Source organism: Scyliorhinus canicula, chromosome 3, assembly GCF_902713615.1.
Source record: "Scyliorhinus canicula chromosome 3, sScyCan1.1, whole genome shotgun sequence".
NCBI classification, from domain to species: Eukaryota; Metazoa; Chordata; class Chondrichthyes; order Carcharhiniformes; family Scyliorhinidae; genus Scyliorhinus; species Scyliorhinus canicula.
Window position 1 is genome coordinate 117,516,936 of NC_052148.1, and position 27,284 is coordinate 117,544,219.

The window sequence follows — 27,284 nt, forward strand, 5'->3', positions numbered from 1 at the left end:
TCCTCGGGCCGCCCCCCCCCCGCCCCTCCTCGTGCCGCCCCCTCCCTGCCCTCCTCGTGCCGCCCCCTCCCCTGCCCTCCTCGTGCCGCCCCCCCCCCCTGCCCTCCTCCGTGCCGCCCCCGTCCCCTCCCTCCTCTGTGCCGCCCCTCCTCCTCGTGCCGCCCCCTGCCCGCCCCGTGCGCCCCTGCCCTCCGCGTGCCGCCCCCTGCCCCTCGTGCCGCCCCCTCCCTGCCCTCCTCGTGCCGCCCCCCTCCCCTGCCCTCCTCGTGCCGCCCCCTCCCCTGCCCTCCTCGTGCCGCCCCCTCCCCTGCCCTCCTCGTGCCGCCCCCTCCCCTGCCCTCCTCGTGCCGCCCCCTCCCCTGCCCTCCTCGTGCCGCCCCCCTCCCCTGCCCTCCTCGGCCGCCCTCCCCTCCCCTCCCCTCCTCGTGCCGCCCCCTCCCCTCCCCCTCCCCTCCTCGTGCCGCCCCTCCCCTCCCTCCCCTCCCCTCCCCGTGCCGCCCCCCCCTCCCTCCCCTCCCTCTCCCCGTGCCGCCCCTCCCTCCCCTCCCTCCCCGTGCCGCCCCCCCCCTCCCCTCCCCTCCCCGTGCCGCCCCCTCCCCTCCCCTCCCCTCCCCGTGCCGCCCCCTCCCCTCCCCTCCCCTCCCCTCCCCGTGCCGCCCCCTCCCCTCCCCTCCCCTCCCCGTGCCGCCCCCTCCCTCCCCTCCCCTCCCCTCCCCGTGCCGCCCCCTCCCCTCCCCTCCCCTCCCCTTCCCCTCCCCTCCCCTCCCCTCCCCTCCCCTGCCCTCCTCGTGCCGCCCTGCCAGTTGTTATGAAACTTTTGCCGCAGTTGTTTTGTAACGGTTACTCGGCTCCGCCCTTTTCCACCCTCCGCCAATGGAGGCCGCTCTCTGAGGTCACGTGTCGGCAGCCGGGCACGCATGCGCGGGCCAGGCCAGTCCAACAATGTCGGCGGTACCGAGCGCAGCCTCCGAGAGCGGCCGCGCCGCCGGCATCAAAACCCGTGATTGTGGCCAGCTGGCGGCCGGGAGCCTGCAACCCGAGCAGCTGGGCGGCCTGGTGCAGTGCCTCCTCTACCACTTCAAGCGGGGGCAAGTAGCCGGCACCCCGGACCCAGAGCCCGGACACCGGGTGGCAGCAGGAGCAACAGGCGGCGGCGGCCGCCTCCTGGACTGCGGCGGCTGCCGAGAGCCCCTGGCTCAGCCCGTCACCCTGCGCTGCGGGCACACCTGGTGCCGCCACTGCCTCCGGAGGAGCCCCAGCTGCCCGGCCTGTGGCGAGGCGGCGGCCGACCTTCAGTCCCTGCGCCCCAATGTCATCCTCAGCCACCTGATGGCCAAGTGGTTCCCGGCCGAGGTCCGGCGGACTCGGGACAAAATCAAACTGGAGGAGCTGGTGGCTGAGTGCCGCTTTCCCGAGGCCCTGACACTGCTGGAACAACTGGAACTGAGTGAGTCTGGCTGGGGTGGTGTTTGTGGTTGAGCTTCATTGGCACTGACCTCCTGGCTTGTCCTGTTGTGTAACCAAGCGCTGCAGACACAAGGTTGCATAACTGAACCGTGTGTGTTTTATGAGCACCGGGGTGCTAAAGATTCTGCTCCTTTCCAGCAGATTGATTGGCGACGGCCCCCGCCCGCAACCGAGTGTTTGCATTATTGTTTTTATTCAGTTCTCGGGTAGTTACGATGAAACAATAACAACTCTTGTTCCCCGTGAGCTTGCACCCCACCCTCTCAGGCGGCAGCCTCCTCGTTATGTAAACACTCCTGGTTACTTACTGAAAGTTTCTTCATCGCCCACACAAACTCGTTGCGCCAAACTCCGTTTCTTTGCCACGACATTTCTTGCAGCCCTTTCCCAGAGGGGCAATAGTCAGGTCAGTGCAGGAGATTCTGCTATTAAATTTGCTGGCGTCGTAAGTAAAATATGGAATACGTCGTGCGTATTTTCAAAATGCAGCAAACAGCTCGTGGTAAATGTCAAACGTGCTTCCTGGCATGTTTTGCACACGCCAGGGGTATTGATGTAACCCGAATGATGTGACAAATGTACAAACCGACAAAATTAATTTTGGACAATAGTTTATCACTTACAATGACACGAGAAGTGTTTATTAATGATTAAATCTGTCCAGATACAGTTTCGGGACTTTCCTGCTATTCAATAAGATCATGACTGAAATGGTTGTGGGCTCAACTTCACTATCCTCTCTGCGTCCCCCCCCCCCCCCCAACCCTTAGCTCCCTGGTCTATCATACATATGTCTTGAATAAATTAAATAACCCAGCCGGCACTCTTTGGGGAAGAGAATTCCACAGACTTTCTCATCTGTTTTAAAAGCACCCTTCAATTCCGGGCGTCTTCCACATGAGGAAACATCCTCCTGGTTTCCATCCTATCTGGTGACTGATCAATTTTAATTCCGATTGGCTCAAACTGATAAAAGCAAATTACAGCGAATGCTGGAATCTGAAACTAAAACAGAAAATACTGGACAATCTCAGCAGGTCTGACATCATCTGGAGAGAGAAGGGAGCTAACGCACCGAGGCTGGATGACTGTCAAAGCTCAAACTGCCGGTTATTTAATTGTCTTTGGAACTGATGAAAATGTCATAAGATATAGGAACAGGAGTGGTCATTCAGCCCTTCAAGCCTGCTTCCCCATTTAATGAGCTCATGGCTGAACTTATTAAAGTCCACACTATTGCCATGCCTCCGTAACCCTTAATTCCCCTACTGATGAAAAGCTATTGATCTCAGCCTTGGAAATATTCAACGCTTGGCCTCCAGGCCTAATATTTAGCTAGCCATTTTGAGATAGGGAGGGATGATGTCAGGACTTGAGTAAATTGAATTGCCAAGCCAAATCACTGGTTTGTTTAAAGAGCAACCAACAATATTTACAACACTGAATTTCGCAACATTTGGAAACATCTTCTTGCTCAGCACTTGAGAGCATGGGATGAAGTTTGATAACGACCATAACTGTTCAAATTATTTACATAATACACTCTATTGAATATTTTGAAAATCCCAATATTTTGAGTTTGCATATTCATGTGGCTTACAGTTATCTTAAAACTGACATTTATCTGTAGTTAACAGTAGTTTCCTCTTGGTAGGGGTAACATTTCTGTGGGGGGTTACAGCAGGAGAACCTGTGGAAGTTGTTGGTTTGTGATACAGTTGATCAACTAAAATTATTTTTAGTGGGAATTTGAGTGGTAGATAATCAAGCAGTACAAGGAATTCCAGTTTTGTTCTCTGTGATGCACTGAGTTTATCATACACACGCTTCAATCGCCCCGCAACACCCCCTCCCCCACACGCGCGCACACAAATATTTGATCTGGAGGTTCTAATAGCTTTAGTTGTCAGCCACAGCAATGATCTCTGGCAGTGTATAAAACAAATTGGCTAGAGTAATGAATTAGAAGGTCAATATTGAGCCAAGATAGAGAGGTAATCTGTCGCTTTATATAATTAATTTGTATGACTACGCTCAGATTACTGTGTATAGTTCTAGGACAGGATTCTCCATTGGCTGACGCCAAAATCGAGAAATGTGATTGGGCGGACGATATGTTCCGACGCCAAAATCGCGGTGGGTGCCGATTTAGCAGCAAAACGCAATTCTCCGTCACCTCAACAGTGCGGTCCGGAACGCACGTACAGAAGACACCATTTGCATATCATTAGTGGGCCTGACCCGGTATTCTCCAGTGCCTCCACGATTCTCCGCCTCCAATAGACCCGAGTTCTCAACGGCGTGGTTCACTTGTGCTTTTAAAAATTGTCAAACCGGTGTCATGGCTGCTGAGGGAGAAAGAGGGGGTACGGAAAGTGTCCAACTTCAGCGTAGTTTGCTGACAGTTGTGCTGCTGGCCAGGGGGCTTCTGCCAAGGCCCGGGGGGGGGGGGGGGGGGGAAGTATTGGGGCATGGCCAGGAGGGGGATCAAGAGTAGATAGGCACCGAACACCATTGCTGCAGCTGGAAAGGCAGTCGGGCAGCTGCGCACACCGCTGATTGCCCACAGTGCACCTAGGACCACAGACTTATAGGTGTCCCTCCATGCCACTCCCTTAGATGCCCTCTGGCTCCAGCCTGTTGCTCGTTCTGGGTGAGTGTGCTTTACACTCAATTTGGATCTGTTTTATTCCTTAGCTCTAGAGTCGCCAGGTATCGTTATGATACCGCCACAAGATTAAAGTTCAAGTTCAGACCAATAACTCAATACACCAGTTAGTAAGTTCAAACAAGACACGTTTATTATAATACAATTATCTACTACTTATGCATATAAACTAAAAGACTAGGCTATTCCTACCACTAACAGCCAATACTTATCTGGAATAAGGGAACTGCCAGATCATGGAACAATGGCCTCTTCCTTTGTCCTGGATCCGCAGGCTTCCAGTTGGTGTGGACTAAAGGGGTCAGGAGTGTCTACTCTCGTAGTGTGCGTTGTATGACTCTTAATTGATGGCGGCTGCTGACCAGGCCCCTCCTTCTCAAGGTTCTTCTACTGCAAAGGTGTTCTGCTGGGAGGGCCGGCTGGTCAAGAAGAAAGAATCAGTCCTGGGACCTGACTTTTATAGGTCCCAGGGGCTTTGCGTCCTTCTGGGCGGACCCTCTCTAAACCTGCAATCGATTGGGTCTCTTCCCAATCGATTGATTTGAATTTCCCCAATAACGGGGCTGTTCCTCGATCACCGGGCGGTTCCTTCCACCTTATTGGTGTCCTTTGTCTCAGACTCCACTGGAGCCGGGATGTCTGACCTTCTATAGAATGTAGCGATTGCAGTTAACTGTTGTGTCCATTGTGCCTGGGAATCACCGTGAATCGCTCACTTAATATGAGCAGCTCGTTCGTTACAATTCTGTCTGGTTTCTTTAGCAGCTAGAATACAGGGGATTCTGCAAACTGCTTGTTTCTTTGCCAATATCCATTTTTCCCTGTAACCTTTGCGCTCTTCCATTTTGTGTGAGGAAGTGGCCAACCCAGGTGGCTACACTCCTTGTGATCCTAACGCGAAAGCGTGAAGGATCACCTAAGTACGGTGTCTCCGTTCCCTGACCTCGGAACTTTCCTCAACTATGCAGAAAATTTTTATCCACAATCTCTATTTGGCACTATGTCATAGGGGACATGCATTACTCGGGAACCACTAACTATCCTTGATAAACTACACTCCCTCAAACATTTTAAAACGTTCTAACTTAATAACCGTACAAACAATAGTAGCATTACATTCCATTTCTCTGGCTCGGCAGTCGAGCTCAGAATGTTACAATCAATTGAAAAGTTCCTTTATTTACAAGACAACAAGCGCAAAAACAAATCCTTTATCACGCGTCAAGGGGTTGGGGGGACTGGTGAAATCCGAAAATAAGGGATTGCATTCCAGGGGCTGGTTTAGCTCACTGAGCTAAGTGGCTGGCTTTTAAAGCAGACCAAGCAGGCCAGCAGCACGGTTCGATTCCTGTACCAGGCGGACAGGCGCCGGAATGTGGCGACTAGGGGCTTTTCACAGTAACTTCATTGAAGCCTACTCGTGACAATAAGCGATTTTAATTTCATTTCATATACTGTCGAGGCGCGAGAGCGGTAGGCTCTCCTTCGCCATTTCCTTATCCGAAGGGTCTGAACTATGATGCAGACAATCACTAGTGCCAAAAGCGATTCTACGACATATGACAAGGAGTACCAAGTTAGAAATCTGGTACACCAGGTCGGGGTACTGTTGCCGTTTACTGGGCTTGGAGTGGTCTGTGTCTGGGAAACATTAACGGCCGGGGTCATAGGGGAAAGGGGGTTCGCGTTCGCATGCAATATACAAAAGTGATGAAGAAAAATACAGTCGCGGCTGTCATTTTCCTTCTCTCTTCTCTTCCTTCTGTTCTCTTATCTTGCTGTGATCTTGCTCTGGTCATGCTTTGGTCCCTACTTCGAACATCCGAAAGCTATGGGATCAAGCATAGTATCCGTTAGGGTTCTGTTTAATACCTCGAATGATAGTATATCTGTCCTCTTGTGTCAATTTTCCCTTTATGAATGGTCAAGTCACTCCCTGTGACTCCCCTCATTTTTTTTTTTCAAAACGAATTTAGGACCAGGCATACACTCAAATAATGTAGCACTGCGAGCCGTCACGCAGGCTTTACAATTTACCACCCACTGTTTCTGGATGTAAATAGCATTTGGAATGGCAACCAAAGGGCTACCTAAATAAAGGAAACAAAACCAAACTTTTTAGAAATTAGACTTTCGAATGAGTTGTGTATGGGCCGCGACGGGTAAGATTTGGATGGAATCCCCAGGTAGGGCGTGCTGTGCTGTACCTGAGCTTAGTTGACCAGTGGGGTGGTCCTCAGACAGGGCGGGTCCTCAATGCCGGGTCTCCACTGCCTGAGCAACCCGAAATGAACGGGCAAGAATATCGTCGTCATGGGGGTTGCCTCTTCTGTCCTCCAAACAAAAGAGCAGTTATGAAACTGGAGCTAGGGAGCTCCCAGTGGATTCAAGGGAGAAGCCTTTAGCTGGGCTTCAGACATTCCAGCTGATTTGGCGTCTTACAAGTTCTCAAAGGTATCGGTGGAAAAATTGAGTGTGTGTCCGCAGAGCTACTGTTGCTGGGAAGCAAACAAAACACAAACAAACAAACATGCAACAAACATACTGCAGGTTCCATCAGAAAAGGACACCGTTTATCTCTCAAGCGGTTCCTCTTTTTACATCATCTGGACACCTCAATTCTCTGCGAACAGGGTCGCAAAGGGTTTGCCCTGTCGGGAGTCAGACTTAAAGTCATCCTCTTCTCCCGGATCCCTTACCCTTGTATGGATCAGGCATGCTATGAGTGAGTTGTGTGACCGAGGGTCTCTCTCGTCATTCCGGACGAGCCTGTAAGAGTTGTCTCGGTGTCAAATGGTCGTGTCCAAATTTGTGTGAACGTTGTCGGGGTCGTCATAGTTGGGCGGTGGGTCTGGTGTCTTAATGCAAGTGATCTCCAAATCACTGTAGTCGGGGTCGCAGTTGGTGTGTGTGGGGTCTGGTGTATCAGGGCAGTAGAGAGGCGTGCTGTGGCTGTCGTCACAGTCGCTGTCTCTGCTGTGGCAGCTTGTGGGCGTTTCGGGGGGTGGCCTGAAGTCAATGGGCAGAGTCGAGGTTGAGTCTGATGAGGTGCTGGTCTGTGAGGGAGAGGATGGAAATGCGTCTCTTGTGGGCGGGACGTGGTGTTCTGCTGCGTCTAGCGGGACATGGTGTGTGTGGTTGGACTGTGTTCCATATGCCTTTAACTGGTTGATATGGAACCAGGCAGTCTTCCCGTTGGGGTACTTTATCTTATATACTGAAGGGCTGATTTTGTCCACAATTGAGTATGGACCTGAAAATTTTGGGGCCAAAAACGTGCTGCGGTTATAAACAGACAACATTACCTGTTGTCCAACCTGAAACTCTGGAATGTACTGTTCTGTCGAAACAAGCCTTGCTCTGTTTCTTTTTCTTTCCCAATTTAACTGAGGCTGCTAACTAAGCCGATCTTACAGTTTCCACTAATTGCTTTACTGCTGTCTCGTGTGTGAGGGCCGTCACTTCTGGGCTGGTCATGTCGAGTCCTAAAAGGAATTCAGAACCTTTCATGGGGCATCTGGTCAGGAGTGTGTGGGGTGAAACCTGTTGAGGCTGAAACAGTATTCCGTAAGAACATAAGTGTGAATGGGAGCACCGAATCCCAAGTGGTATTGTTTTCCTGGACCATCTTTCTAAGGGTCGATTTTAGAGTCCGGTTCATGCGTTCCACTATACCACTGGACTGGGGGTGGTACGCAATGTGGAAATTTTGTGTGATGCCGAATATGGTCAGGACGTTCTTCATGACCCGTCCTGTAAAATGAGATCCCTGGTCCGACTCAATACTTCTGGTGAGTCCCCATCTAGTAAAGATGTGGCGTGTCAGGATCTTTGCGGTTGTTTTGGCTGTGTTAGTTCGAGATGGGAATGCCTCTACCCATTTCGTAAATGTATCAATGACCACCAATACGTATTTATAGCCATTCCTGCAAGGGGGCAATGGACCTATAAAATCGATTTGGAGGTTTGTCCAAGGGCCATTAACGGGGCGAGTGTGACTGAGCTGTGCCTTCTTCGAATACCTGTCCGGGTTATTCTGAGCACAAATCAAACAATTTTCGATGTAATGTGTTACATCCTCTCTCAAATCTGGACACCAACAGAGCTGTCTCAGGTGGGCTGTGGTGGGGTCTATCCCTTGATGTTCATGACTGTCATGGAATAAGGCAATCATTTGATTCCTGTCTTTCTCAGGAACCACCAACAGTTTATCTTTGATGACCACACCATCATGTGTGGTCAGAGCGTGTTTAAACTTGTCATCCGGGGCCAAAACCTTTCCTCTACTAATCTCCCTGAGATTGCTGTCCTGTTTTTGGGCCTGTACTAGATCCTCAATGTTTGTCTGTGAGACCTGAACTGAACTCACAGGGGCGCTAGCTGGGGGTGTCCAAAAATGTCCGTGCCTGGAACCTGCTTTTGCCAGTGCGTCGGCTTTCACATTTCCAGGGGGGGATGACCGATGGTGACTTCTTACTTTAATTATGCCATGAGTCCTATCCTTTGCCTGTTCTAGGATATAGCGGAGCAATGGGGCTGATGGAAGGGGCTTTCCATCCGCGGAAACAAAACCTCTTGTCTTCCACAGGGGTAGAAAATCTGTCAAACTGTTGCAGACATATAAACTATCCGAATATATATCTGCTGGGTTGGGGAACGAATCTGGGTGGTCTACTATGTAAGCTATGGCTGCCAGCTCTGCTGCCTGCGCGCCTAAGTGACCGGGTAACTTTAAAGATATCGCTTCTAGTGCGCGTCCCTGCGCATCGTCTACATAGATGCCGCATCCTGTAATGCGCTCACCATTTAAAACAGTGGATGAACCATCCACATAAATCTTCAAGGGGGCACACGTCTCTGTGCTGGGGGCTTTGAGTTGAACTCCCTATCTTCCTGGGGGGCGTCTTTGCAATGAAGGGTCCTGTGTTGTGGAGGGGGGCTACTATCTCACAATCATGGGATTGTCCTGGGTATTGGAGGTTGTCTGCTAAAAAAGTGTGTGCCTTAGTCCGTTTAACTGTGATGTCCCGTCCTTGTAAAAGAAGTGTCCACCTAGCTGCTCTAATTTGGCTAACTGAACCGTCCTTCAGTTGTCCGTCCAATAGAAGCTGTGTGGGGGTGTGTTCGGTCAGAATCATTATGGGGTTGAGTCTGGTAATGTACGAAAAGTACTGTACTGCCCAGAATACTGCGAGTAGGTGTCTTTCGCAGGCTGAAAATCCTTGCTCTACTGGGTCTAAAAGTCTGGAGGCATAAGCCACTGGTCGTAGCTGCTCGTGCCGTTCCTGAAGGAGCACGGCCGAGAAGGTCAGATCTGTGCTTGCTACCTCAATTGCATAGGGGGAAAGTGGGTCTGGAACTTGTAGTGCAGGGGCTGCGCTAAGGGCTTTCTTTAAATCTTCTACAGCCTCTGTGTGCTGCGGAAGCCATTCCCAAGGGGCTCCTTTCTTAAGGAGGTCTGAGAGTGGGGCTGCCTTGGTTGCAAAACCATCGATATGGTTCCGAAAATACCCAACCAGTCCTAAAAACGAGGGTTGAAACATTTTGGGGAAGGGGCAATTTGACGATCGAGTCAATTCTTTTGAACTCGATCTCGCGTTTGCCGTGCATGATGATTGTACCCAAATACATCACTTTATTCTCCAATAGTTGGGCCTTTCTGGGGTTTACTTTACATCCGATTGACTAAGAGTTGTAGGAGTTCAGACAGAAGCGTGATGTGCTCTGCCTTGGTGTCTGTCTGCAGTAATAGGTCGTCCACATACTGTACCAGACATTCAGGTCAGGAAAATTTTGCTAGTCCATTTGCCAGCTGTCGGTGGAAAATGGAAGGGGAGTTGTGGAATCCTTGTGGGAGGCATGTCCACGTGTACTGCTGACCTTTAAAAGTGAATGCGAATTTGTACTGGCACGTCTTCGCCAATGGGATTGACCAAAAGCCGTTGCTAATGTCCAAAACCGTAAAATACTTGGAGTTGAGTCCCTGCTTGAGCATGGCCTCGGGACTTGTTGCTACCGTGGGGGCTACTGCTGGGGTAACTTTGTTGAGTTCCCGATAATCAATGGTCAGACGCCATGATTTGTCGGGCTTCCTCACTGGCCAAATAGGGGCATTATTAGTGGAGGCTACTGTCCTTAGTACGCCCTGCTCTAATAAGCTCTCTATCACCTTTCCGATTTCTCCCTCTGCTTCCAGGGGAAATCTATACTGTCTTTGTGGTCTCGGGTCAGGTCCTGTAATCTGAACTTGTCCAGTCATTCTGCCGCAGTCGTGCCGGTGACTGGCAAATGCTGTCCTGTGTTTGTTTAAAACTGCCCTAACCTGTTTGTCCGTGCTGAGCGTGGTCGGGTCAAAACAATAGTCGCCTACTGCGCTACTCCTATGTTCGTACTCACCTACTGTGAGCGTTGCGGGTGCTCTTTCAGACCTTGTCATTCACCAGACACACTGATTGACTGGGTCGAACAACAGGCTGTGCGCATTCATAAAATCAATGCCAAGTATGTGTTCTGCTGTGTGGGGCAGATCAACTAAAACAGCGGGGTGTCTGGTGGAGATATTCCCTAGCTGAATTGGTACAGGGGCTGTAATGGTTCCTTGCTGTGAGTGTCCTGTAAAACCGCTGAGTGGTATTGTGGCTGTAGTGGGCCACGTGTTTGCCTGTGGTGTAGTGGAGGAATTAATGGTCGTGCGGGACCCTCCTGTGTCCCAGAGTAATTCTATGGGCTTTCCCCGAATTTTCGCTGTGACTACCGGTCGTCTGGATCTGTCCCAGAGGGTGTCACAGACCCAAGTGGGGGAGCCCGAACACCGTCAGTCCGTTCCGTCCACATTGGTCTGTCCTGACTGCGTCCCTATACTGTGAATAGGCTTCTCTCTGTTCCTGTTCAGAGTGCCTGTCTGCTGGCCTCTCTGAGATTTCTGCGGGGCGTTGCATTCTCTAGCAAAATGCCCTAACTGTCCGCAGTTAAAACATTCCTGTGACTTCTGTGGGGGGCTATTCTGTCCCTCATTTACCCATGCGGGGTTCTGGTGCGCTCTTACGGCTTGGATATCTACCTCTGTTTGCGCCTCATCGGGCTTCTTAAATGCTGTTTATTGTGCACAGATTGTTCCCAAGCGCGGGACAATCTTTTCAAGACCCATTTTTCATTATGGGCCTCTTCTGAGGGGTCGTAATTAGAGCAGACGTTCTGTCCTGCCTCTGTGGCGTGGGAGATGATAGTGCGGGTCCATTTAACCATGTTACCTTGGGGCAAATGTGCGCGGTCTAATTCACCGAAAACTGCAGTGAAGTGAATCCACAGCCTTCCTGAAAAATGCTGCGGGGTGCTCGGTCTTTTCCTGCCTACACTTGTTTAGGCCTTCAACTGGGTCTCCTCTGTTATACCCTATTGCATCCAAAATAGCTGTATGCATTTCTTCGATGGTGCCTCCTCCAACGTTCTGTGGGTCGGGGAGGGCTGCTACTACTGATGAGTCTAAACTCAAAACTGTGAGCTTAACCTGCTCTCGTGCATCAAGGCCATACTTTGTCGCCTGCTGTTTAACTCTTGCAAAGAATTGGTGGGGGTCTGAAGTGGGGAGGAACGGGGTGATTTTCTCATGCGTCCCTTAGTTGAGTCACAGTTAAGGGGGTGGTGTAAGTGATCTCGGGTGCGCCGTCTGTGGTTGCTTTTCGTTGGGTAGTGACTGGGTTCATTGGTGCGGGTGCTATCTGATCTGTGGGGGGTTGGGGCGCTTTCCTTTTCTGCTGTGTTTCTAGCGCACATGTTCCCTGAACATATCGCTGCGCTGTCTCACTTAACTCCTGCCAATCTGGTGCATTCTCTTCCCCTAATTGCGTTCCAAAGGTTTCTTGGAAGCCATTCTGCACAGAAAGCAGAGATTGCAGCTCCGCAATCTGTTTCCTACACTTAACATGGTCCACTGTGCTTTGCCTTTGCTCAGTGGTGGCTGCCTTCAGGTCGCTACACTGCTTTTTCAGTGTCTCTACCTGCTTCTCTGATTCTTGTCTTATCAAGACTGCACGCTGCACATCCTGATAGGCTTTTTCGTATTGTACCTGGGAGCTGCTCAGATGGGCTAGACAAGACTGGTGTGCCTTCTTGGCATCATCCATCTCTCTATCCTTATCTGCCAACTTTTGCCTTAATTCTCAATTCTCTCTCTCGATGACCCTGCCATCCACTTTGCTCATTCTATTTCTCTCCTCTAAATCTGCTCGGAGCGTCCTGACGACCTCCTCTGTGCCTCGCAATTGTGTCAAGCAGGACACAATTGCCATCGGCTTGCGTGCTTTACTCAAACCTTTCTTATGAATTTCAGACAGATTCTCCCACCAAGTATGCCCTATACTCCCGGGACCTGTCTCCTCATTCGAACAAAACTCACTCCAAAGGGGCCATCCTTTCCCTCTTGAGGTACTTCCTGAGTTCCAGCTCCCAAACGGGACACTGACCTACTCTGCTGCTGCTGGTCGCTGCGACCACGAACTGCTCTGGGTTCATGAGGCGTTCCATTGCTTGCATGGCCATCTTGTCTATCTTATGCTCTCTTTTAAATTTGGAACGAGGGATATTAAGGCGGTGCTATAAAATACGGGTACGGCTTTCGCTATTTTCCGAATTATAAACTCCCGACAGTTTGTCGCAACAAAAATCTCTAGGTTTTACCTTATAACCCTGTTAGTTACGCATGCAAAAAACACACTTCCGAATTATGAGGATTGATGTGAACTACTTGAACATTTGTGGTTTTTCCTTTTCCCAATTAGATTTCTGATTCAAATTGCTGGGTTCTCTCGGAGTGGGGGGGGCCACTTCTAGTCGAGTCCCGTCGGAGTCTGCCACTAAATGTTGCTCGTTCTGGGTGAGTGTGCTTTACACTCAATATGGCTCTGTTTTATTCCTTAGCTCTAGAGTCGCCAGGCATCGTTATGATACCGCCACAAGATTAAATTTCAAGTTCAGACCAATAACTCAATACACCAGTTAGTAAGTTCAAACAAGACACGTTTATTAAAATACAGTTATCTACTACTTATGCATATAAACTAAAAGACTAGGCTATTCCTACCACTAACAGCCAATACTTATCTGGAATAAGGGAACTGCCGAATCGGGACAATGGCCTTTTGCTTTGTCCTGGATCTGCAGGCCTACAGTTGGTGTGGACTAAAGGGGTCAGGAGTGTCTACTCTCGTAGCGTGTGTTGTATGACACTTACTTGATGGCGGCTGCTGACCAGGCCCCTCCTTCTCAAGGTCTTCTGCTGCAAAGGTGTTCTGCTGGGAGGGCCGGCTGGTCAAGAAGAAAGAATCAGTCCTGGGACCTGACTTTTATAGGTCCCAGGGGCTTTGCGTCCTTCTGGGCGGACCCTCTCTAAACCTGCAATCGATTGGGTCTCTTCCCAATCGATTAATTTGAATTTCCCCAATAACGGGGCTGTTCCTCGATCACCGGGCGGTTCCTTCCACCTTATTGGTGTCCTTTGTCTCAGACTCCACTGGAGCCGGGATGTCTGACCTATAGAATGTAGCGATTGCAGTTAACTGTTGTGTCCATTGTGCCTGGGAATCACCGTGAATCGCTCACTTAATATGAGCAGCTCGTTAGTTACAATTCTGTCTGGTTTCTTTAGCAGCTAGAATACAGGGGATTCTGCAAACTGCTTGTTTCTTTGCCAATGTCCATTTTTCCCTGTAACCTTTGCGTTCTTCCATTTTGTGTGAGGAAGTGGCCAACCCGGGTGGCTACAAGCCCATCAGCTGTATGGGCACGCTGCAGGACAAGCAATGGCATCTTGTTGGCTGGGTGGTGTTTGTGGGGATTGTTATTATGCAGCTGCAGCTCGTCAGCCTCCTGAGTGTCAATCATGGACCCAGTGAATCCCGCACCGCTTTTCATTGGATCGATTGTGTTTGCTGGTGCTAGCCCATCCACAGTCGCTGAATCGGTCCAGGGCCAGTTTTGCTGTTGTGAAAGTCCACAAATCCTGCCCCGGCGTCAACGCTTAGTCTCAGAAACGGAGAATCCAGCCCTTGGTACCTGCAGTAAAGTAAGGATGTTGAAGCTATTCAAAAGATAAGGAAGAGGACAACCATAAATATGGAGGAGAAAAATTATGATGAAAGTTGGGAATGTTCTCAATGACTACAAAACCAGATTGTATTTATGTCATATGCTTAATGTAATAAAACATCCCAGACCCCTTCGCGGGAACTTTGTTTTCAAAAAAAGACACTGAGCCACATAAGGAGATATTTGGTCAGATGCCCAAGGCTTCGTCCTTGTAAGGGGAGGAAAGCAAGATAGAGAGGCAGAGTTTTGGGGCAGAAAAGCCAAGCACTTAGACTTAAAGGTAAGGCCACCATTGGTTGTGCTATTTTTAAAAAAAAATTTATTTTATTTTTTTAGGGGAGGTGCTCAAAAGGCCAGCGTTGAGGGAACTTACTGGGAAAGAGACTGTTGCAGTTCTTAGGATTCCAAAGGGACTTGACAATGTATGTAGATAATGAACAGTTAAACCAGAGGACACTGTTGCAGTGGGTAAATTTAAACTTTTCCGAAACATTTAGTATGGGGAAAACATTCACTCATTCAAATGTAAATGACAGTATTTTGGGTTACATGGGGCAATTTGAGGTAAACATATAAAAGGCAAGAATAGCCTATTTGGGAGTTTTAGGTACCTTTAGACTGATGGTTACCAAAGTTTTCAACTACTGGGGGCTTTTCTGGCCTCATCTGGATCTGTTGTAGATTGTTGGCCATGTTTAGGCAGCAACTCCATTATCAGGATGCTAGCAGCCACAATAGACAGACTGTGGTCTTTTCCCATCTAGAAATTCCTATGTTGGTAATTTACCATCTGAAGTGTTTTAGTCTGTCCAGATCATGCACACATTTTCCTACACTTCAAATATATGGACCCATAGCTTAACGGTGAAGACAAGCTGCAACTGTAAAGATTAGATTTTTTTGTTGAAGACATTTTTATTCGGATTTTAACATTGTGTATATAAAACAAAAGAATGAAAAAACAACAATAACTACACCCCCCCACTCACCAACCAATGCCGCAATAATGGTACAAAACCAATTGGGCGGACCTAATCCACACTGCTCGCAAATGTCCTCCACCCCCTCAAACAACTGCCACCACCTTTAACTGTGTTAACCTTAGCCTCGTACACAAGGTTGAGACATTCACCCTGCGCAACACCTCCATAACGCCCTCCAATGCCGCCGTATCTTCCTCCAAAATTCTCCGCTAAATCGGCGAGATGAGCCCTCTCCAATCCCATCGCCGACAACACCCTCCAACAATTAGATGTCACCGGAAACGTCAGGAAAACCATCGTCGCAAAGTCCTAAAGCCCCCCCCGCGCGGAATTACAAACTTCCCCATCAACTCCTTCAAACTTGCAAACTACCCGTCCAAAAATAAGTCCTTCATTTCCATCACCACCTGCTCCTCCCAACCCCTAAACCTCGCATCCAGTACCGGCTCAAACAGATGACTCTCCTGGACTGGTGTCAACTTTGACCCCACGCCTAATGTAAAATGCTGCCAAAATTGCCTCTATCTTCAGGGTGGCCACCGCTATGGGGCTACTTGAGTACTTCCCAGCGGTAAACGGAAGAGGTGTCGTTGCCAGCGCCCGCAAGTCTGATCCCCCTACAAGAGCCTGCCTCCATCCTCGCCCACATTGCCTCCGGCTCCCTACCCTGCCCACAATTTCTTGACGTTTGCCGCCCAGTAATAATACAACAGATTTGGAAGAGCCAACATCCCTGACTATCACCTTCTCTGAAGCACTGTCTTCCGAATCGACTACCTTATCCACCCATACAAATGACAAAGTCAACCGTTCCACCCCCATAAAATACATCTTCAGCAAATGGACCGTTAATCCCCAAGATAAAAACTGCAACAAGATATTACTGCCTGAACCCGATGAAGGTTATATTTCTCATATTGTACACATCGTTAAAAGCATGTGGATGTGGGAAAAATTGTACTGGGAAAGATTTCTCGCAGCTTACTGCATGTTCCCAAATGCTGAATCAATACATTGATTAAGATGCATTTGAATCTGCCTAGAAGGGAAAGAGTTGCACTGAGAAAAGCCATGTGTGAAGCTTTGTCACTAGTGTTTTGTGTGGAAACTTTGATGCAAAATCAACAATGGGCAGCACGGTATCACAGTGGTTAGCCCTGTTGCTTCACAATATGAGGGTCCCGGGTTCGATTCCCAGCTTGGGTCACTGTCTGTGCGGAGTCTGCACGTTTTCCCGTGTCTCCGTGGGTTTCCTCCACGAGCTCCGGTTTCCTCCCACAAGTTCCGAAAGACGTGCTTGTTGGGTGAATTGGACGTTCTGAATTCTCCCTCTGTGTACCCAAACAGGAATGTGGCTACTGGGGGATTTTCACAGTAACTTCATTGCAGAGTTAATGTAAGCCTACACTAGTAATTATCATTATTATATCCATTCTGATTTTGATGCGTAACATTTTTCTTCAGAACCCAGCGATGTTGCCCTACAGAGCTACAGGGCTGAATCATATGCGGGTCTTCAACTGTTCAAAGAAGCAATTGAAGATATGGAAGCAGTGTGTTCAAGAAGGCCTGCTTGGCCCGAGGTAGGCTATATTGTATATTTTATCGCTATGTATTTCATAGCTAAAAGGAAACTTTTCCAATCCTAATAAGTGACTAACCTAATTTATCCCATCATCTCCTCCAATCTTGTTCAAATTAGATCCTGTACTTTGACTCTTAAAATTTGGATTTAAAAAAATGTAGATTAAAAGGACTCCAGTTCAGTATTGTAGAAACAGTGTTATTGGAGTCTCCTTTAATGTTAGCTATCAGACAATATCTCATTTGCCTTTTCTGGTAGTTTAGCTGGATGTGGCACCATTGGAAAAAGTCTTCAAAGTTATCCTGGTGTCATAGAATCATAGAATCCCTACAGTGCAAATGGAGGCTGACCGGCACATCAAGCCTGCACCAGCCCTCGGAAAGAGCACCCTACCTAGGGCCATGCCCCACCTTAACCAATAACCTACCTAATTTTTTTTGACACTATAGGGCAATTTAGAATGGTCAATCCACCTAACCTGCACATCTTTGGACTGTGGGAGGAAACCAGAGAACCCGGAGGAAACCCACGCAGACACGGAGAGAAAGTGTAAACTCCACACAGACAGCCAGCCAAGGCCGGGTCCCTGGCACTCTGGTGCAGCAGTGATAACCACTGTGCCACAGTGCATCCTGCATACATATTGTAGTTGGAATATTTCTGAGACATGATGCTAAGTTAAATGCACGTTTGTTATTTCGCCATCGCCCTGTGCACCTACTGTGTGCCCAAATTGGGACGGATTCTATATTTTCAGCATTAAATATTCCTGTCCTCATTGCAAAAAAAACCTCCTCTTCAGGCATTAGTAATGCCCAGTTTTAAGCTCTGTAGAGTCTGCGTTAGCTTGATCCCAGTTTCAAAGTGTAAAAAAATCAAAGCAGTGCATTCAATGTTGCTACTGCCATAAAATTCTCTTGGATTTGTTTCACAAGTAATTTAAGAATTAAATGTTTTCACTGTGCACAGCAGTACGTTAAGAACAGTGTTAATTTCATACTGAAATAACTTTCTAATAATGTAATATTAAAAAATAACTATTTGGATCATCTTAAAGGGTAGTTTCAGAATTATGTGCCAATACAAAGGTAAATACTACAAAAGCTAAAGTTGTGAAATCACAACAGAAAATGCGGAAAAAAATTCAGTAGGTCCGGCTGTACCTGTGGAGAGAGAAACAGAAAAACAAAAGGGAAGGTCAGTTATTAAGTGGCGAGAACATTAAAAAAAAATAAATTTAGCGTACTCAATTATTTTTTTTCCAATTAAGGGGCAATTGAGTATGGCAAATCCACCTAACCTGCACATCTTTGGGTTGTGGGGGTGAAACTCACGCAGACATGGGGTGAATGTACAAACTCGACATGGACAGTGACTCAGGGCCGGGATTCGAACCCGGAACCTCCGTGCTGTCGGCCCAGTGCTAACCACTGTGCCACATGCCACCCTCTAAATGGCGAGAACATTAAAGCTGAAGTGTCATGTGTCACGATGCAAGACCAAAGGAGCTGTAATGGGACAAATAAAAGTTGTCCAGTGGAGAAATGAAAGTCAGGATCACTACCTTTGTTTTGTTTCTTTACTGATTTACTTTTTTTCTCTCGTTTCTCTCATTTCCTTTTACTTTGCTTTCAGTCAGCAGTTTTTCTGCCATGCCTCCACTAGATACATCTTTTGTTTCTTATCGTATTACCACCCATTTTGGCCTTTCATCAGGAAATCTTTTTTCAAATTTAAACTCTCCTGCCCTCTATCACTGACCTTCCCTTTTGTCCTTCTCTCTACGCTCCCTTCCACTTCTCTAAAAGTATTACATTTCTAACTTTTCACTGTTCTGATGAAAAGGTCACATACTTGAAATGCTTCAACTGCTTTATCTCCCTTCAGATGCTGCCAGATCGGTTAAGTATTTCCAGAATTTTCTGTTTTTATTTCAGTATTACGTGGCCAGGAAATTTTAATCTGGGCAGAGTTACCATAAGGCTTTGTTTGTTCAGGCCACGTGTAAATATTTTTGTACTGCTTTGACCAATAGTGTGCATGTTTATTATTACCCGAGGATGTTTTTTATTATTATGAGTTTAAAGTACCCAATTTTTTTATTTCCAATTAAGGGGTAATTTAGCATGACCAATTCACCTACCCTGCACATCTCTTTGGGTTGTGGGGGTGAGACCCACGCGGACATGGAGAATGTGCAAACTCCACACGGGACGGTGCCGGGATCAAACCCGGGTCCTCTACACCATGAGCGGCAGTGCTAACCACTGCGCCACCGTGCTGCCCCTGGGATATTTTTTATTTCAACCATCATTGATGGAACAGTATGTATTCTAACTAATATGTTTATTTTTTTAACTTGGGCAATGGATGGTTAAGTGCATGATTCACTGGGGTTTGCTGAGAAATGCTACCACAATTCCAACCACTAAAGTTTTTATTTTAGAATCTTGTCTTCCCCATTGGGTTTTGTGATTCTGTTGAACACATTTTCTGCGTGTAACAAAGTTATTGTACAGCTGGATAATACGTGATTTAAGTCTTCTGCCCATGTGAAAATGAGGCAGTGAAATAGAATTTAATAGTGATTTTGACTCCAGTGGGGTTCAATATTTAAATACTTGGATGGAGTAATAATGTGAATACATTTGACCTTGCAATTTGACATAAGTGGCAAGAAAAGTGTGCAAAGGGTTGATTTGGAATTCAAACAGGTCATTATTGAATATATTGGATTTACCATAAGTGGTCTATGCACATTAACCTCTGTAAATGAGCTTACTTAAAAGTTGTTTAACTTCTTCAGGGATACTTTAGAAAAGCTAGAGTCTTGTATACCATGGGGCTGGTGGATGAAGCTGTGCAATCATTTCTTCAGTGTTTGGCCTTGGATGAAGATTTTACTCCAGCAAAAGTAGAAGTGGAAAAGGTACTGTTTTTATATAACTAAAGATTTTTATATTTGCCTGGGATTTACTTAACATTGTAGATCAATGTCTTCTGCAAAGTTGATCATTTATTAAAAATGATTTGACTATGTAGGTTGATATATATTTCAGCATGTGCAGGTAACTTTATTTAATTCTAAATCCTCTATGTATTTTGAGCTGGGGAGAATGTTTGGCTATATGGTTCACCGCAGACCTGTTTCTGAACTATAATATTCAAGAACAATTCAGCACATTACATTTAATTCTCATTTGAGTAAAATTAGTCTTCAACATTGTTTTGGCTTTGGCGGAAATTACATAGCCACCAGCTAATTCTTAATGTCTCTCTGCTAGGAATTTTGATAGTCGCTTAATACATCAAGTACAAAAATAAAATACTGCAGCTTCTGGTAATCTGAAATGAAAACAAAGTACTGGAAGTATTTAACAGTTCGGGCAGCATCTGTGGAGAGGGTAACAATTAACATTTTGGGTCAATGGCTTTTTATCAGAACCCGTATCAACCTGAAACATTTACCTTGTTTCTCTCTCTACAGATGCTGCTTAACCTGCTGAGAATTTACAGCACTTTCTCATTTTATTATTCTACTTAAGCAGTCTGCAAAAGCATTAAAAAAATTTGAACCGTTTTGATATTTGTTTTTTTATAGTTTCCCTTCATCCTTCAATTAAAGTCTTATTGGTTTTTAAAAAAATCTCAATTTAGCATTCAATATTTAAACTAATGTCGGAAGCTTGAAAGTAACTTTGAAAACAGTTACATGTTTGAGATTTTGTACAAGACGGCCCTTCTTATTCTATGCTTATCTAATCTGTACATTTGTAATTCCATGAGTTGAAGTAAGGATCAGTATATATATTTTGTAATGTTATGATAGGATTCACCTGGTAATTGGAGTAAAAGCAAAATACTGCAGATGCTGGAAATCCGAAACTAAAACAGAAAATGGTGAAAAAACTCAGCAGGCCTGACCGCATTGGTGGCGAGAGAAACAGAGCTAGCTTTGAGTCCGAAATCACTTCTTCAGAACTGGAGAAAGATAGAAATGTGATGGGTTTTTCGCTGTTGAATAAGCGGGGAGGAGCAGATAGAGCAAAAATGTAACCTCATGGATAGGTTAAAGGGCAGGATTGATTTTGTTGACAAAGATGTCATGGAATGTAAGACCAAGGGACTGGTAATTGTATCATTAAAGATTAAAGCTTTGGTCCAAATTCAGTGTTAATAGTACAATAAAGGTCAGCACTGTCTGAAAGCAAAATAGCAATGTGTTATAGCAGAAAAAAGGGTAGATACTGTCTGTAAGCAAAAACATGAGTACAAGATACAGAGAATGAGATAGACTGGCTCTAGGGGGCTAGGGAAAGGCAATAAAGAAATCAAAATGGAGGGCAGAGTTCGCAGTCCAAAGTCATTGAACTCACATTGAGTTCAGTAGGCTAAAAAGTGCCTCATCAGAAGACGAGGTGCTGTTCCTCCAGCTTGTGTTCAGCCTCACTAAAAGGTAATCGAGATCAAGGACAAAAATGTAAGATGAGAGTAAGATGGTGAATAGCAAGCAACAGAAGGTGGGGGGGAGGGCACTGCATGTGGAAATTCCCCTCCAAGCCATGTACCATCCTGGACTGGAAATATATTGCTGTTCCTTCACTGTGACTGGGTCAAAATCCTGGAACTCTCTCCGTAACAGCATTGTGGGTGTATCTGCACACATGGACTGCTGCCATTCAATAAGGTGGCTCACCAATGCCACAGGAATGGAGGGCCTGTTCCTGTGCTGTACTTTTCTTTGTTCTAACAGTTAGAGGGCAATTGGGGATGAGCAATAATTTCTGGCCAATCCAATAATGTCCACATCCTGCAAACAAATAGATTTTTTATAAAGTGTAGTTTTGCATGCTGGCAGCATAGATATATTTTTTCGACTGGAACACCACTCCACACAGAAGCAGGAAAGACAAATGTTAACTGCTTATTTCAGCACAGACATGCTCTTCAACAAATCTACCAACAATTTTAGGGAATTACAATAAATTAATTTTGAGACTTTGAAATGGTTTAAAACTCTTTGAATAATGCTCAAGTAATTTTGAGCCTTGACTAAAACATCTCTTCACCAAGATGTTGTGTCTCTTAGGTGGTTTAATGAGTGCTTCCTGGACAAATGTTGATGTAAATTTGTATATAACTACAGATGATTTTTGACATTTCACTGTGCTATATTTGCATTAGTGATGTTGCACTAATGGCTATGGAATGATGAAAGTAGGGATTTTATTATTATTCATTGAAGGGATGTGGGCTTTGATGGCCAGGCCTGTATTTATTGTCCATCTCTAATGCATAGAATCGCTACAGAATTACTACAGTGCAGAAGGAGGCCATTTGGTCCATTGGGTTGCACTGACCCTCTGAAAGAGCACCCCAACTACGCCCATTCCCCCACCCCAATCCAGCAACCCCACCCAACCTTTTGGACACTTAAGTGGCAATTTATCATGGACAATCCACCTAACCTGTGCATCTTTGGACTGTGGGAGAAAACCAAAGTTCTTGTGAACACCACTTCAGTTTCTGGTCAATGGCTACCATTATCTTTCCTGTTTATTTCCTTCATTCCCCTTTTATTTTATTTTATTTTTGGCCTGCTGATCCATAATCGGGATGTGCCTTTAAGCAGCAGACGGCTTGCCAGGATTGTGTTCCTTCGTTTTATATTTTTGGAGAGGGAAAACCAGACTCGGTGTTGAGTGAATCTTAGAAACTGGTTTTCCTACGTGATGTCTTCTGAGACAACTGGACAGAAGCATTTAGACCGTGTGTGAGAGATCTGTGTGTGTGATTGTGGTGCCATTGGAGTACAATCCCTTTTTGTTGTTGCCGTTTATCAACCCAAGCCTGGACCAGGTCCTGCTACATATGGGCGCAGACTGCCTCAATATTTGAGCAGTCACAAATGCTGCTGAACATTGTGCAATCATCAGCAAACATTCCAATTTCTGACATTATGATAGTGGAGCTGAAGATGGTTGAGCCCAGAACATTATCTCTTAACAAACCACAAACATCTTCCATTGTGCTAGGTATGTCTCTGACCTGTAAACGATTTTACCCCTGATTCCCATTGACTCCAGTTTTGCTAGGGCTCCTTGATGCCTTAATGTCAAGGGCAGCCACCATCACCTCACAAATGATATTCAGGTCTTTTTAAAAATAAATTTAGAGTACCAAATTATTTTTTTCCACGCAATTAAGGGGCAATTTAACATGACCAATCCATCTAACCTGCATATCTTTGGGTTGTGGGGGCGAAACCCACGCAGACACTAGGAGAATGTGCAAACTCCACATGGGCAGTGACGCAGCGCCAGGATTCGAACCCTGGTCCTCAGCTCTGTAGGCCACAGTGCTAGCAACAGTGATAACCCTTGGCATTCAGGCCTTTTGTCAATGTGTGAACCAAGGCTGTAATAGGATCAAGAGCTGAGTGACCCTGGTGGAACCCAGACTGAGCATCTGTGAGTAGGTTATTGCGAAGCAAGTGCTGCTTGATAGCACTGTTGACCCCTTCCATTGTTTTACTTCCTTGAAGCAGATAATACAGTAGTTTGAGTTTATCACTTAACTATTTGCGTCCAAGTTTATTGCTTCAGTTTTCTGGGCATTAATTCCTTGCAGCCACTTTATACTGATTTTAAAGAATACTTGAATACTAAAAATTAATTATCAATGTAACTTTTTAAAGAAGGTACTGAGAATGCATGATTTTCACATATATTAACACTATTAATATTTATGCCATGTATAGATTTTATGTGGTTTGCTGTCACCTGTTCCTGAGAATGTCAAAGAAGGATTTCTACACAGAAATAAAGATTTGCCAGCTCACTTGTCTACTAGTGCTGGCTGCTTTCACATGACGCCTAATTCAACAGAATTGAAAGATGAGGTAAGTGATAGCAATATGTTCTCGATTTGCATTTTTTTACATTGTTATGCTCTGGTTTGGTGTCAGCTTTAGCAATTCTGCAAATTACACTCGGCAAATATGAACCCATAGGTCTCAACAGTTCTTGTTTAATTGGACTTCACTAAACTATTGCATAATTCTGGTTTGATTTGAATGCTACCAATTTGTTTACCACCAGGATGACTCAATTGGGACAAAGCCGTTGAGCTAATCACTTGTGTAACTATTTGCTTTCAGGTTTGTTTCTTCAGGTTGCTAGGCACTTAACTCCTTTTCAGCCACTTTCCTAATATTTCTACTTCCATAAAAACATTCTTTATGGATCAAAAATCAATTTTGATACCCGTGTAACTTTTTAAAGAAGATACCGATTATCTGCAACATAGATTTTCCATGCATATTAGAAATAATTTTGTTTATACATGGGTGATTCAAATAGAAACAAGTTAATGATGCAGTAAACATGGAAAGAATATTGCTATGTGAGTAAATTGGAATTGAAACATACTTTGGCAAATAAGATATGGGCTCTGCTATGACCACAGACCAGACCCAATTTTGTTACGATCTGGAAATGGGCCTGTAAATTTTGGAAAGTAGACAAAGTTTGAATCCCCGTTACTTCGAGAGGAAAGCCACAGTTTTAAATAAACCAAAGCAATTTTACGATATAACGGCTAAACAAAGAAAAGTGCAGCACAGGGGCAAGCCCTTCGGCCCTCCAAGCTTGGGCCGACCATGCTGCCCGTCTAACCTAAAACCTTCTGCACCTCTGCGGTCCGTATCCCTCTATTCCCATCCTATTCATGTATTTGTCAAGACCCCCCTTAAACATCACTATTGTACCCGCTTCCACCACCTCGGGCAGAGAGTTTCAGACACCCACTACCCTCTGTGTAAACAAAAAAACCTCCCTCGCACATCTCCTCGAAACTTTATCCTGCACGTCTTAAACCTATGCCCCTGCCATGTGAGTGTCCCTTGAAGTTTTTCTTTTTAAAAATGGATATTTATTGACAATTGTTATTCATGGCAAGTGAAAAATGAAACCATCTTGAAGCTGATTGGTTTTTTTTCTTGTGGGGGGGGGGGGTGCGGTGTCATGTGAGTGTCCCGTTAAGAAATGTTTTTGTCTTATCACATGGCTTTAGTGATGTCATTGCGTAGGTGGAGCTGGGCTGTGGCTCTGAGTTTTTACTTTCATTTTGGGTTGGGAGCTGGCTGTGGCTCTGAGTTTTACTTTTGCTTTGAGTTTGAACTGGTTTGTACTGCACAGGTTGAAAAAAAGCTGTTTCCAGACTGCTTGATAACTTAAAGACAATTGCTTTCTGGAAAAAATTCAAACTTGCTGTTTGGAAAGGAAAGAAGTGTATCAATACCAAGTCTTATATCAGTAAGAAGGCTGTGTGCTGGGCCACACTTTTAAAAAGGGGGCTCTGGTTTTTACTTACTAAATTGGAACAGTAAAGAGGGGATTCATTAAGGGTTATACATAGATTACTGTAGCTGTATGGGGTATTTATGTTTGTAGTTGCTAAAATTGCTTACCGTGGGTTTAAAATTTGTAGAATAGTTTTTTTTACTAAAAGCGGCCAAGACCTCTGTTGAATAACACCCGAAAGGCAGGCTCTTGTGCTCATTGTCAAGCGAAGCACACAGTCAAAACTTTTTATCTTAGATTTATTTCCTTGTCCAAGGCAATTTCCACGATACTTCAGAAAATACATCTGATGCGGAAGTTCACAGGATTCTCTTTTTTTCATTCACAAACTTCTCTTTCACACATGAAAGTTGATTTCCTATGTAATCAGGTTTTCTTTCAAATACATGCTATCTGCAATGAGTCTCATTTTTCTCCACAGTAGTTTTCAAAAGTTTAAGATACCCATGATCACCTGCCTGTTGCAGTACAGCTGTTGCGATATTACTGTTTCAACAAACCAAATCATTACTTAGAATGAAATCTGCAGTAATAATTCCCACTGTAACAATGCTATTTACAAAGTTACTACTTAAATTAACTTTACACAAAGAAAATATTAATCCCTTCAATTAATATTCCTATTAATACTTTTTCCTTCATACAACTTCCTGGAATACAAATTGTATCATCAGCCACCATCAATGATTGCTCTGCCGCTGCAACTCTCAATTTTTATTTGTTTACTTATTTTTTTACACAAGTAAGGGAAAATCAATTTTAATGTATGAAAGAGGAGTTTGCGAATGGGAAAAAAAGAACTGATGAGAACAATTGAAAATCTGTCAGGAAAAGTGGAGCATTTGACTGAGGATTTGAACTTTCTAAAGGATAAACTTTAAGAACAAATTTGGCAACGATTGATCTTTAGTTAAAACTTTGACCTTCAAGCATCAGAAGTATATGTGAAGTATCACAAATGCCTTGAATATGAAAGGGAGGTTCTGGTAAATTAGAATAATTGGCTGAATGCAGAATTTGTAATTGAATTTTAACTAATTCAATTTCTTCACATTTCAAAATACTTGCTCTGACAACCTTGCAATTTTGAATGTTTCACTATGCTTTCAATAATATCAGCTTTACTTACTCCTGCAGGTAATTCCAACTCCACTTTGTTTGCCAATTCAGTTAACTGACTCTTGGTTACATTCTGGAAGCCGCAGAGTTAAATCTTCCATCTTTAGGAAAGTCTTGGCAATTCCAGTGCCATTTTGGATTCTAACCTGTGTAATATGCCTCCATTCTTTTGTCCAGTACCTCAGTAGCCACTTAAGGATTCACAGATCCCACTATTTAGCAAATTCCAGAACAAATTTTACTATTCAGCATCCATTGATTTGCTTTCCACGTTTCAAAATATCTCAACAGATTATTACTAATCAGAGTCCAATAACACGTTACCCACGTTTTGAAATCCTGCAGGAGACCCCCCATTTGTTACGATCCCAATTGATATAACTGGATGGGAAGATTCCAGAATGGAACCCTGGCTCAAAGACCATAACTTATTTTATTTTTATGAAATGTGGAAGAACCGAGTCAGAGGACCACTAATTTGTTTCAACAAGGACAAAACATTTATTACACATGATGTTCATCCCCAAGGCATTCTTCCATAACGTAGACAGCTTAATTATGGTGTTTGTGTGTGTGTGGGGAGGAGGGCGGTGTAAGAATCCAAGAGTCCCCAAACCAACACTGCAAAGGAGGATAATTAAGGGAGGCGTGGCACTACCAAATTTGCAATACTATCACTGAGTGGCAACAGCTGAAAGAGTAAGGGGATGAGTACACAAACCCAACTTGCAGTGGGTGTGGATAGAGGAGGCCTCCTGCATGGGGATGACCCTCCAGGCCCTTGCCACAGCAGCACTCCCACCCCCATCAGCAAGGTGCACCTCCAGCCCAGTTATAGCCGCCACACTGAAAACGTGGGGCCAATTAAAACAACACTTCGGGCTGACCAAGATGTCCCTCATGGCCCCCATCTGCGGTAACCACAGGTTCCCACCAGCCGTGCTGGACACAACCTTTTAAAAAATGGAGACAGGACGGGTGAATGCTGGCAGTTAGGAACTTCTATATAGGAAGCA

General features: G+C 45.6%; 1 protein-coding gene across 2 annotated transcripts in view; it reads left to right on the forward strand.

Annotated features, from left to right (window-relative positions):
- The first annotated feature begins 930 nt into the window (after positions 1-930).
- The window catches only part of lonrf1l (LON peptidase N-terminal domain and ring finger 1, like), a 75,446-nt gene continuing 49,092 nt past the window's right edge, over positions 931-27,284 (forward strand). The window contains exons 1-4 of one of the 2 annotated variants that reach the window (XM_038791124.1): positions 931-1,447; positions 16,666-16,784; positions 19,593-19,715; positions 23,547-23,687. In XM_038791124.1, the coding sequence (XP_038647052.1) occupies positions 943-1,447; positions 16,666-16,784; positions 19,593-19,715; positions 23,547-23,687 (888 nt within the window). In that variant the 5' untranslated portion in view covers positions 931-942. Of the gene's footprint in view, positions 1,448-1,506; positions 1,874-16,665; positions 16,785-19,592; positions 19,716-23,546; positions 23,688-27,284 lie in introns of those variants that run through there. The other variant, XM_038791125.1, reaches the window with a different exon arrangement.